This window comes from Trachypithecus francoisi, unplaced genomic scaffold (assembly GCF_009764315.1).
Source record: "Trachypithecus francoisi isolate TF-2019V2 unplaced genomic scaffold, Tfra_2.0 Lachesis_group13, whole genome shotgun sequence".
NCBI lineage: Eukaryota > Metazoa > Chordata > Mammalia > Primates > Cercopithecidae > Trachypithecus > Trachypithecus francoisi.
The window spans coordinates 13837376-13850544 of NW_022681458.1; the positions used below are offsets into that span (position 1 = coordinate 13837376).

Consider the following 13169-nt stretch of genomic DNA (forward strand, 5'->3'; position numbering starts at 1 on the left):
CTATCCCTTCATCTGTTTGTCTGGTACTCTATTCATCTATCCATCCATCCATCCATCCATCCATCCATCCATCCATCCATCCAACCATCTATCCACCTATCCATCTTATTAAAGCAGTAAACAAAAACCCAAAATGATATTTTCAACAGGAATGACTTTGAAAGGAAGGAAGGTTTTGCTCGGGTTCATTTTGTCTAACAGCTACCAACCCATTATCTACACCATTTCTCAACTTGGTATTACGATCCATTCTATTTCATTTCTGTTATCATTGACTTCCTTATTCTTCTAATTCTCTTTATTCCTTGCTTGCAAATCATTAAATTGTTTTTCTTCAGAAGCTGTCAAGCAGCCAGTATACACATTTGTCTTTGACTAAAAGAGTATTTTTTGTCTCTTCTCTGTGGTTAGGAGCACCTGGGCCTCCAGGCCTCCCTGGGAGTGTTGACCTCCTGAGAGGGGAGCCAGGTGACTGTGGTCTACCAGGGCCACCAGGTCTCCCCGGCCCACCAGGCCCTCCAGGATACAAAGGCTTCCCAGGATGTGATGGAAAAGATGGCCAGAAAGGTATGAATGTTGTTCCGTTAACTAGTATGTGAACACCTTGGTTATCTTACTCTTGAGGGTCTGGGGTACTGTGCCACCATTTCTATTTCCTATGCAAACAAAGTGACTCCTTTCCAAAATGTCCTTATTTCCCCAAAGAGTCCTGAAGTTTGGGTCAAAGTTGAACAAGTAAAAGGAAGAAACACAAGTTCATCTTTAGGCCCTAATAATATTCTTGGTAATCTTCCAGGCCAGAACTGAACAGTAGAAATGTGATGCAAGCCACATGTGCAATTTAAAAATATAGTAGTCACATGTTAACAAGTAAAAACAAGTGAACTTTCATACTTTATGTGATTTAACATAATATATTTAAATATTATTTTAACATATAATTAATATACATTTATTAATGAAATAATTGAGCTGATTGTGCAAACCTAGTTCCTTTTGCAAATAAGCCACTCCTTCTTCCTGCCTTTGAAATCCCATGTGTGTTCCATGCTAACAGCACAGCTCAGGTCGGACTGGCTACATTTCAAGTGCTAACTAGCCGTGTATGGTTAATATCTTCTGTATTGGACAGCTTAGTTTTAGACTGCTGACTTTGCTTTTTTATATTCATGCAAAGATCCCCAATCACTGAATTTTCCCACTCTTTGAGGTTAAAATATTTATTTTAATTATTTTTTATCCAACTGCTAATATTTGGGGAGATCAGTTTTTGGTCGCCAGAATTTCAGATAATTTTTAGGTTCAAAGAAGCTTTTTGTTGAAAAAACATGACTAATGAGTATCCATTTTAACTCCCCCATTTCATAAATAAGGAAGCTGGATATCAGAAAAAGAGCAGTTGAAATTTGCAAAAGGAGCCCAATAACTAGCACCTTGCCTGGGTTCTGAACCAAGTGTGAAATAAGGCAAAAGATTAGATCACAGATAAAAATCACTGTGAGGCTGCCATGACTATAGTGCAAATGGCATCTGTGGAATTGTGCAGTGCACACCTGTACAACAGTATGGAGCAAGCCTGTTCATCTATATTAGCAATGAAATCAATTTTAGAGAATGTGGCTCAAATCTACAGGTAAGTAGGCTTCCAATTATTGAACTTCAGAATTGGACTGACATGCTAACACTCTAGTCACCAACAGAAAGGAGGAAGGGGCTGGCTAACACTCTTTCTCCTTAGTTACTCTAGGGAATAAATCTCTGGACATAAAATTCAGGACTGAGGAAATAACACACCATATGAATACGAGTGATCTACACAAGAATACACAGGGAGTTAGAAATATTGGTGGAACTACTAATCATGCTTCTTGACTCCTAGTCCAGAGAATATAATGGCCAAACAGTGCTTTACTATAAAGAGAGTGAGTTTCCTCAGTTTACCTTTTATGACTTACACAGTGAGAAATATTAGGCACCTGCAGGAATATAGTAGTGAACAAATTTAAGTAGAGTCTCTAATCTTATAAGGACAGAGTTTCTGCCTGGCTTAGTGGTTCACACCTGTAATCCCAACACTTTGGGAGGCCAAGGTGTGAGGATCCCTGGAGGCCAGTATAGTTCAAGACCAGCCTGGGCAACACAGTGAGACCCCCTCTCTACAAAAAAATTAAAAAATTATATGGGCATGGTGGTGTGTGCCTGTAGTCCCAGCTACTCGGGAGGCTGGGGTGAGAGGATCACCGGAACCCAAGAGTTGGAGGCTGCAGTGAGCAATGATTGTACCACTACACTCCAGCCTGGGGAATGGAGCTAATAATAATAAAGTTTCTTTTATAAAAAGCGTAGTTTCATGGAAGACAGACATGCACGCTAAGGGATATGTCAATTTAAATCCAGTTAAGTGTCCTGAATGAAGAGGTTATCAAAAAGCAACTAAACTTCAGTTGGGATTCCAGGGAAGGCTTCCCTGAGAAAGTGAGACTTGGTCTTAACTCTAAAAAATGAGGAAGACACCATGGATATGGAAGTAAAGGAACATCACATATGAGGAACTGAACCGTTGTGCCTAAAACTGAGAGAGTGAGGAGGAGAGTGGTTTGAACTCGGCTGGGGAGGCACATTGTTCTCGGATATTGAAAGGTCTTCCCCCCTCCCCATGATAGGCCCCAGTGTGTGATGTTCCCCTTCCCGAGGGGGGGAGGGATTGCATTGGGAGTTATACCTGATATAAATGACGAATTGATGGGTGCTGACGAATTGATGGGTGCAGCACACCAACATGGCACAAGTATACGTATGTAACAAACCTGCACATTATGCACATGTACCCTAGAACTTAAAGTATAAAAAAAAAAAAAAGTCCTTAATTTTGATATGATGTTGATATACAGCCCTTTGTAATTGTTAATCAGTAAAACATTTATCCAGCTATCATTGTAACTTCAAGCTTTGTTGGAAATTCAGGGAGTTTGAAGGGCAGAGAATAATGCAAGATGTAATCTGATGACCCTGAAAAAAATTACTATTGTATCCCCTTAGAAAAGTGTTTGATTTCTATATTATTGTAAATATCATCTTGCATTTTACTTAGACATCAAATCTTTTTAGCAGAAAGTTTTGCTAAAAAAATTATTATTGTATCACCTTAGAACAGTTGGTCTCATTTCTATATTTTTGTAAATATTGTCTTGCATTTCACCCAGATATCAAATCTTTTTAGAAAAAAGTTTTGCTAATTAATTGTCATTCATTGCTAATTAAGTGTGGCAAGTTAATCTTTATGAGAATCATAAAATCTCTACCAATAAAATTGTGCTCAATGTATTATTTTGAATTTACCAATTCTCATTTTGTAAAACTTTTGTTCATTGTTCAAAATTTAAAAACAGATAAAGTTAAAGCAAGATTACTGAATATGAACAATTTAGAAAAATCTTAGGTCATGTTAATACACAATACTACTGGTAATATGTTAATAAAATGTAATACCAACAGCTCTGGGGTTTGGGCATTGTTACTCATTTTTAAAAAATAGCATATAATAATGCATATTCACATGATGTTCTATTAAAAAGGTGTAAATGTATATGTAAAAAAAAAAAAAAAAAAAAAAAGCTCTTTCCTGATTTTCCCTTCAGTTCCAGTCCGTTGTCTCCAGAGAAAGTTCACGGTTATAGGACTTCTTTTCATTGTAATTTAGTCTTGTCTTGATCTTGGAACCATTTCCTTAGTTCTTTTGGTCAATCATGTGTTTCCTTCAGAGGCAACCGTCTAAGTCTGACAGAGGAAAGCGAGGCTCATCTTGACTCTCAGGCTAGCTGTGCCCTGCATTATGTTGGAGTGAATTTCTGAATTCAGTCTATCAAACTGTCATTGTTTTTATCTTGTCTCATTCCAGTGCCCTCATTTTTATGTTTTGGTTTTTTAAAGGACCAATGGGATTCCCAGGGCCGCAGGGACCACATGGATTTCCTGGGCCACCTGGAGAGAAGGGTTTACCTGGACCTCCAGGGAGAAAAGGGCCCACTGGTCTTCCAGGTGAGCTTCCAACCTACGTAGAGCGTTTTGTTTAAACATTTACTAAAATGGTCATCGTTCAGAAAGTAGTTAATATTTTGAATTGCTAGCACATTTTTATTACTTAAGCCCTTTCTTTTATTGAGTATATTTCTCTCAGGCTGCACTACAAAGTCTCATGTTTGGTAAAGTAATAATTTGTTGCCAGAATAAGTAAGTTTGAAAATTAGGAATTGATTTTATATACACTTTTTTTTTTTTTTTTTTGAGACTGTCTCGCTCTGTCACCCAGGCTGGAGTGCAGTGGTGTGATCTCAGCTCACTGCAGCCTCCGCCTCCTGGGTTCAAGTGATCCATCTGACTCAAACTCAGGTAGCTAGGATTACAGGTGTGTGCCACTGTGCCTAACTAATTTTTGTATTTTAATAGAGACAGAGTTTCACCATGTTGGCAAGGCTGTAAGTCTCAAACTCCTGACCTCAGGTGATCAGCCCACCTCAGCCTCCCAAAGTGCTGGGATTACAAGCGTGAGCCACTGTGCCTGGCCCACATAGACTATTTCTAAGGGAAACAAATATGTGTTCCTTTATGCAAGAGGCAAAGACTGATTTGATTATTGTTTGTTAGGATCGTATATTCAGTTCTGATCCCTGAATTTTCATTGATTTTCCTAGATGTTTTATTTAATATTTTTCTGTAAAGTCCATTTGTTCCTAGGAAGGGAAAAAGCTATTCAGTTTAACTCTATAGGCAACAGTTTTTAACCATAGGGTCAAATTATGACAAGGAAGAGTTGGGGAGAGAAGGGGCAAACAGACATGTGTATTTGAGATGGGCAGAAGTAATATCTTTCAAGATCCTAAATCAATATTATGGTAATGTGGCGTCAGTTCAGAATATTTCGCAATGTCCTAAGTTAGCACTCTAGTTCAAAGAATAAATAAATCACACTGCTTTATGATGTATCATAGTACAGGAGGAACAAGGGCTTATATATTGATTTTTTTTTTTTTGAGACGGAGTCTCGCTTTGTCACCCAGGCTGGAGTGCAGTGCAGTGATCTTGGCTCACTGCAAGCTCTGCCTTCCGGGTTCACCCCATTCTCCTGCCTCAGCCTCCTTAGTAGCTGGGACTACAGGCACCTGCCACCACACCCAGCTAATTTTTTTGTATTTTAAGTAGAAATGGGGTTTCACTGTGTTAGCCAGGATGGTCTCGATCTCCTGACCTCGTGATCCACCCGCCTCGGCCTCCTAAAGTGCTGGGATTACAGGCGTGAGCCATCGCACCCTATATGTTGATTCTTTTCACATTTGCTTTCTATGCATACCCTATACTTGGCAAATTAAGATGAAATTTTCAGAAGCTTTTAAATGGATTGAATTCCTGTATGCATTAAATGAGGGGATATTTGCAATTAGAAATCAACTAGAGTTTTCTGTTGCTCAAGAGAGTTTCATTTCAAGTCATTCTACAGATGCAAACTCCATTACTAAATCATAGCTGCTCCTGTCAGTCACACTGATGTGGACTTTTTATGTAAAGAGATGCTGCCATTCTGCTTGTCATTGATGCTGCCTCGAATTATGATGTATGTTCTCAATCTATTTCATTTTTGTCCTAATCCACAAATTTGCAATCTCTTTGCACCCTGTGAAAATCATGGCCTGGCCTTGTTTGTTGTCTTCGGATTCCTCCAGGTCCCAGAGGTAAGCTTTGCTATAGAATTGGTAATTTCCCCTCACTCTGGTTTCTAGTCATTTCTGTACTTGTTCTTTTTCCTCTGTATGGGTGAGCTAAACTTTGTTACATTTTTATAGATGGGGTGCTCTAAGGATATTAGGCTGCAGTGCTTTGCTTCCTCGTTACAGATACAGTAACCTCATATTAGAGCATCCTAATACTTAGCCTCATTGATAGGTTGTCAAGGCAGTGTAGATCCTTAGCCTACATAGTTTCAATTGGGGCATGAAGTATGTGGGCTTTCTCTGTCAAAGGCTGTAGTACATACCAATGTAAGTTCCTTTTTTAAATTCTACAATATAAATACATAGAGCATCTGTAAAATAAATGGTATACACAACATTAAAAAATGGGGCCTTACCTCCCAATAAGGGGCTGTGACAAGCCTTTCCTATTACACCCTCAAGTCCATTTTTAAGGAGCACATTTCTTCATGTGTTAAAAGGAAAATGTTCACTTAATGCTCTGCAATGCAAAAACAACATGTTATTTTGTGCCTGGCATTTTCAAAGAAAATAAAAAGCATTTCTCAAAAGAGAAAAAGAAAAATTGTGAGTGTTTTCATTTGTTCTTTCCAGGCCTCTGTTATTAGCCCTAATGAAAATTGCTCTGAATACAGACACCATGTATTACTTTTAAGGTCTTTAGAAAAGAGGCCTCAGCCCCCCAACCCGTTTTTTTTTTTTTTTTTTTTTTGAGACAGAGTTTCGCTGTGTCACCCAGGGTGGAGTGCAGTGACACGATCTCAGCTCACTGTGAGCTCCGTCTCCCGGGTTCACACCATTCTCCTGCCTCCCAAGTAGCTGGGACTGCAGACGCCCGCCACCACACCCAGCTAATTTTTTGTATTTTTAGTAGAGACGGGGTTTTACTGTGGTCTCGATCTCCTGACCTTGTGATCCGCCTGCCTCAGCCTCCCAAAGTGCTGAGATTACAGGCGTGAGCCATCGCACCTGCCCCACTCCTGCTTTTTATTTTTCAGCTTCTGACTTATTAGAAAGTAAAGAAAAGCAAAATCAAAAATTTAAAAAGTCCTGGTATTTTCAATGCTTATATTTAAAAATTAAACTCTATTTGATGTTTTCATTTCAATCCTATCTCTCTGTGATTGTAGGTATAAAGTCATTTCAAGAGAACATCAAAATTCTAAATAGGAAGCACCAACCACTTTCTCAACTCCCACTTTCTCACACTTTCTCCCTCTTTCTCAACTCCGTTGCCACTGGGAAGGGCCAGACATTACTCAGGGAAAATAGGAGATGCCTCTATGCAACTCTCTCAAGTCACCACCGGTAGTAGAAAAGCCACGTTTTACATTAAACTGTACTTATTATAGAAATACATTTGGCCCTGTGTTGCTTGTGGTTTTATACCATATTTTACATGGGGTTAAATTCCAAATAGCTCATAAGAATTCCAAGTCATTTTACACAGGCCCAGTAAGTATTAGGAGGCTAAAACTTTGTTGTTATGCCCCATTTTGTTAAGGATTTTCTTACTGCCTTATGATTGATGTTCTTGAAATTATTTCACACTTTTGCATACATTTGAAAAACACCATGGCTAATCAGATGATATCTTTTATTTTTATTTTATTTTTTTTGGAGACAGAGTCTTGCTCTGGTGCCCAGACTGGAGATCCCACCACTGCACTCCCAGGTTCAAGCAGTTTTCCTACCTCAGCCTCCCAAGTAGCTGGGATCACAGGCATGTGTCACCACACCTGGCTGATTTCTTGCAATTTTAGTAGAGATGGGGCTTCACCCTGTTGCCCAGGCTGCTCTTGAACTCTCAAACTCAGGCAGTCCACCCGCCTCAGCCTCCTAAAGTACTGGGATTACAAGCGTGAAACACTATGTCTGGCCAGATACCTTTTAAAATAAGTTTCACTTCTGAGAATTTGTTACCCAGATATTGAGATCCTGATGCAGTCTGATGAGGTGGTTAAGAACATGGGTTTGGAGCTAGAATGCCCTGTATTGTAATCCAGACTCTGCCATGTGTAAGCTGTGTCACCACAGAAGTGTCACTTATTTGCCTGAGCCTGCATGTTCTTTTTTTTTTTCTAAGACAGAGTCTTGCTCTGTCACCAGGCTGGAGTGCAGTGGTGTGATCTCGGCTCACTTCAGTCTCTGCCTCCCGGGTTCAAGCTCTCCGCCTCCCGGGTTCAAGTGATTCTCCTCCCTCAGCCTCCCAAGTAGCTGGGACTAAAGGTGCACACCACCACGCCCGGCTAATTTTTGTATTTGTAGTAGAGATGGGGTTTCACCATGTTGGCCAGGCTGGTCTCGATCTCTTGACCTGATGATCTGCCTGCCTTGGCCTCCCAAAGTGCTGGGATGACAGGTGTGAGCCACCGCACCTGGCCAAGCCTGAGTGTTCTCATCCATAACCTTCTCATAACAGTAGCACATACACAGTCTTGTTGGGAGGATTTAATAGTAAAAGCATTCAGCACAGGGCCTGATTTATGATAAAGCATTCAGTGAGTCTTAGCTGTTATCATTATTTTTCAGTGTTATTATTTCTTATCCCTGTGTGATGTTTGCAGGATGACTGAATGAAGCTTTATTAAACATGTCCTAAAGATGTGAAGGTAAAAGAAAGTCACATCTTTAGTAGAGTGGTTTTCTTTTTTCTTTTTTTCATTTCTTTTCTTTTTTTTTTTTTTTTTTTTGAGACAGAATCTTGCTCTGTCACCCAGGCTGGAGTGCAGTGGCACAATCTCGGCTCATGCAACCTCTGTCTCCTGGGTTCCAGTGATTCTCCTGCCTTAGCCTCCTGAGTAGCTGGAACTACAGGCACTTGCCACTACACCCAGCTATTTTTTTCTTTTCTTTCTTTTTTTTTTTTTTAAGTAGAGATGGGGTTTCACCATGTTGGCCAGGCTGTTCTCAAACTCCTGATCTCAAGTGATCCACCCGCCTCGGCTTCCCAAAGTGCTAGGATTACAGGTGTGAGTCACCGTGCCCAGCCTGTGTTTTTCAAAGTGAGATTCGCAGATCAATGCCATCAGCCTCCCTGGGAACATGTTAGAAATGTACATGGCCCCCACTTCAGACCTCCTGACTCAGGAACTCTGGTTTCTAACAAACTAGTGACATGATTCTGAGGTGCTACAGTCAGAGTTATAGCTTTACAACGGTGCTTTTCAGCCCTAATGGACCCTGGAATCACCAGGGGAGTTAAACAAACAAACAAAAAACTACTGACACTCAGGTCCCACCCCCCGAAATTCCTATATAATTAGTCTAGATGCGGCCCCAATGTTAATAAGTACATTTGAAAAGCTCACCAGCTGAGTTTATTATGCAGCCAATGATGAGGACACTGCTCAGGCCACATCCTATTATCAAGTAAACCAGTATTTCTGGGAGTGGGACCCAGGCATCGGTATATTTCCTCGACTCCCCTGGATAAGTCCAACGTTCACTCAGGGTTGAAAGTCACTGCTTCTGAGCCTCTAGCAATCCTGAAATTCTATGTGAGTGACGGACACTATGGAAACCCATTGTGGTGCTGCAGTGTAGGGTAAGGACTCAGGGACACATGAAGCTGAGCTTTAGGAACCCACCAGTCCCTCTTGCAATGCCACCTGTGGCTGCTACTCCACTAGAACATGGCCCAGAGACTGGGTAATCCTGTGAGGGTCATCACATTGCTGCATCATCCGACCTTCACTGTTTCATCCTTCTGCTTCCTCTGATACTCCATTCACTCATTCGGTCAGTCCGACATTCTGGAAGTTTTTCATGCACCCTCCAGGAAACAAGACAAATTCCTGCCTTCTTGGAACTTATACTGGATTGTTGAACCTTTACAAACATTTATACTGAAATTTATACTAAATGTGAACTGAATTTCAGCATAGTGTCAGAAGTCCAAGTTTAACCAGAGACTGTAGAAAGAGCTTGTTCATAAGCCTGTGTGCATCCATTACACAAGCAGTAATTCCAATTTCAGGTGAACCGGGGCCACTTGCAGATGCGGATGACTGTCCCCGAATCCCAGGGCTTCCTGGGGTGCCAGGCCTGAGAGGACCAGAAGGAGCCATGGGACTCCCTGGAATGAGAGGCCCCCCAGGACCAGGTATGAGCCGCATGCTGATTGTTCCTTATTTTCACTGTATATTGCTGAAATGAAATTCTAGATGTTTTATTTTGTAGCTTTTGATATGGAGATTAATAACTAGTGAGAAGAAAACATGTCTTTCCCTTTGTAATTTGTTTCTACCTTGATCCAAAGTACATCAATCATAGGCTAACTGGATCCACATATCCCTTCTATTTTTTTATTTTATTTTATTTTTGAGGTGCAGTCTCACTCTTTTGCCCAGGCTGGAGTGCAGTGGTGCCATCTCGCCTCACTGCAAGATCCGCCTCCCGGGTTCTCGCCATTCTCCTGCCTCAGCCTCCCGAGTAGCTGGGACTACAGGCACCTGCCACCGCACCCGGCTAATTTTTTGTATTTTTAGTGGAGATGGGGTTTCACCGTGTTAGCCAGAAGGGTCTCCATCTCCTGACCTTGCGATCCTTCTGCCTTGGCCTCCCAAAGGAAGGGCTGGGATTACAGGAACCAGGGTGTTCTCTTTCCTTTCACCCCCCACGGCCCCACTGTGATTTGGGCTCTTTTTGGTTCAGGGACACAGGAATTGGAGTCAGAGCTGAATCTTGCACCATTTGTTTTTCTTCTGGTTCCTCAAAACCAAGAAGTTAAGTGCTCAAGAGATGTCCCTCTCAACAGGAGTCAGACTGGTTCTTAGGTGGTGGCCAAAACAGCCCTGGAGCCTTCCTCAAATTAATGTGGGGTTTTCGTTGTGTGTGTTTGTTGCATTGCATCTGTGTTTGTGCACCAGGTTATTTGGGTGTTGGTTGCAGCAACTTCTTTTAATGGCCCGTGAGAACTGGGAATTGGGCCAGTCGTTACATAACTCATCTTTCTTGATACTCCTTGCATGGATAAAGTTCTGTCAGTCGGTATTACTGGTCACTCAACCTCGTTTTAAAACCAAGCTGCCTTGTTATGTACATATTTGCAATATCCAGAGCTGGATCCCTCCAACTTATAAAAATAACTTCCAGGTCAAAGATGTGACCTGTAACTGGGTTCTGCAAATTCAATTCAGTAAGTACTTCCAGACTCCCTCTAGTCTTTGTAAAGTATGCTACTAGGTGGTGTGAGTGATACACAGATGAATAAGATGTGTTTTCCCCCTCCAGGGTCTCATAATCCCATGAAAGAAATAGCAGAATATAAATAACTTAAAGTAATGGTAGATTATTACACAATTCATGTTAAAAAGGAGATGCAGGCCGGGCGCGGTGGCTCATGCCTGTAATCCCAGCACTTTGGGAGGTCAAGGTGGGTGGATCACCTGAGGTCAGGAGTTTGAGACTAGTCTGGCCAACATGGTGAAACCCTGTCTCTACTTAAAATACAAAATTAGCCGGGCGTGGTGGCAGGTGCCTGTAATCCCAGCTACTTGGGAGGCTGAGGCAGGAAAATTGCTTGAACCCAGGAGGCAGAAGTTGCCGTAAGCTGAGATTGCACCACTGAACTCCAGCCTGGGCAACAAGAGCAAAACTCCATCTAAAACAAAACAAACAAAAAAAAGAGTTGCAAGTTGAGGAGCCAGAATTGTTCAACAGGGAGATGGCGGGAGCACAGGCCAGGCTGACTGGCCTAATAACCAGGCATCTAGGAGTCAGCAACATCTTTGTTACTGTAACTGTGGTCCTGGTTCAGGAACCAGCAGCAACTCGGGTCGGCCCCAGACCTACAGAATCAGAATCTGCATTTTAACAAGGTCCCCCAAATAGTGGCGTACATATTCGAATTTGAGACGCCCTGACTATTATATGAATGCACTCCTTAAAGATTCAGCTAAGAGTAGAACCTTTTTAGCAAGACAATACTAGCTGCAGGTTAAAATCACCTGGAGGATCTTGAAAGATTATTGGCACCTGGGTCTCATCTCAGACTAATAGAATGTGGAAGGTGGCAAAGCCTGAATGTCAGCATTTTTCAATGCCCCCCAAGTGACTATAGCAGGTTGAAACGCGTTGCTCCACCTCAACATCAAAACTGAGGTGAGAGGGGTGGCTGGGGTCACCCACTGTGGTGGCTTAGCAAAATAACCAAAGAAAGTAACTGGGAAGAGAAAAATATGTGAGCGGGTCAGTTCTTTACCCTTGAACATGATAGTTATCTCTGACATGAACAAGAACAAGATTCTCTCTCCATAGACTATGAGCTTCTGAAAGAGGGTCTAGTGCTTATGTGGCCCAGGTGTGCTCGCCTGTGATGTCTAATTCCTCCTGACTTAGGGTTGCATGGGCTCATCAGCTGCACGTGGCCACAGGAGGGCCTTCCCTGGGTTCCTGTGCCCTCTCTTCATTGGAGCCACTGACCCTGCCTGCTGGAAGTGGGGACACTCCAAGGCCACCTCTCTGCCATCTACATGATTATGATGTTTTTTACAAAGTGCCCCGTCGTTCTGGTGAAGCATTGCCTTCTCTTCCTATGTTCTCACTATGTGGCCCAGCTTCCCTGGGGCTCCTTTTTGTCCTGTGCACCCACTCCCAAGCCCTTACTTTCTTCTGGGTCCCCTCTTCTCTGATAGGAGCCTCTGGGTTCCTGTTACAAAGGACCTCTCTTCCCCGCCATGTATTCCTCGGCCTTGTCTATGGCCCATTGGCCACACTGGCTGTATTGGCCATCCTGTCAAGTTACTGAAGAGTGATAGGTCCATTCTAAGGGCCTAATGGCCAGCCCTGGCTGACCTGGGCCATCTGCAGGCCATGTTGCTCATTCTCCAGCGTTTCCTGAAGGCATTTTTTCAGCAGGGTGTGAGGGGCCATATATACCACTCCAGCCTGGGCAACAAGAGCGAAACTCCGTCTAAAACAAAAACAAAACAAAGCCAAAAAAAAGAGTTGCAAGTCAAAGGTATTGGGAGAATGGGATGGGTAGAGGTTAATTCCAGTGTGGAGAACTGCAGGACTGCTAGGACTCCAGCAAGAGCTGGTTTTTGAGCATAGCCTTAAGGAAAGGTAGGGCTTATATACCACCACCATATATACCACCCTCAAGATCGAGTGCCATGAAGAAACGGCTGCCACTAGAAAGAACAATGTTCACTTAAAATGACATTGTTGGTATCTTCCTGTTTTCCCTTCCAAATCTTCTCTTTTCTGCTCCTCTCCCTCCTCCTCCCTGCCACCCTCAAGTAGACAAAAAAGGTAACTACTGAGTACTGGGCTTAATTCCTGGGTGATGAAATAATCTGTATAACAAACCTCCATGACATGAGTTTTCCTATGTAGCAAACCTTCACATGTACCCCTGAACCTAAAATCAAAGGTAAAAAAAAAATTAAAAAGTCTTTTCTTTCGTCACTTAACTGATTT

The 13169-nt window shown here is 42.1% G+C and overlaps 2 protein-coding genes across 5 annotated transcripts in view; one reads left to right on the forward strand and one right to left on the reverse strand.

Annotated features, from left to right (window-relative positions):
- COL4A4 (collagen type IV alpha 4 chain) overlaps positions 1-13169 on the forward strand; it is a 168843-nt gene that overhangs the window by 110234 nt on the left and 45440 nt on the right. For all 3 annotated transcript variants that reach the window (XM_033230020.1, XM_033230018.1, XM_033230019.1), the window contains 4 exons: positions 412-567; positions 3931-4038; positions 5718-5726; positions 9724-9849. In XM_033230020.1, the coding sequence (XP_033085911.1) occupies positions 412-567; positions 3931-4038; positions 5718-5726; positions 9724-9849 (399 nt within the window). The remainder of the gene's footprint in view (positions 1-411; positions 568-3930; positions 4039-5717; positions 5727-9723; positions 9850-13169) is intronic.
- Positions 1-13169, reverse strand: part of RHBDD1 (rhomboid domain containing 1) — a 214585-nt gene that overhangs the window by 10104 nt on the left and 191312 nt on the right. The gene's annotated exons all lie outside the window — the stretch shown is intronic.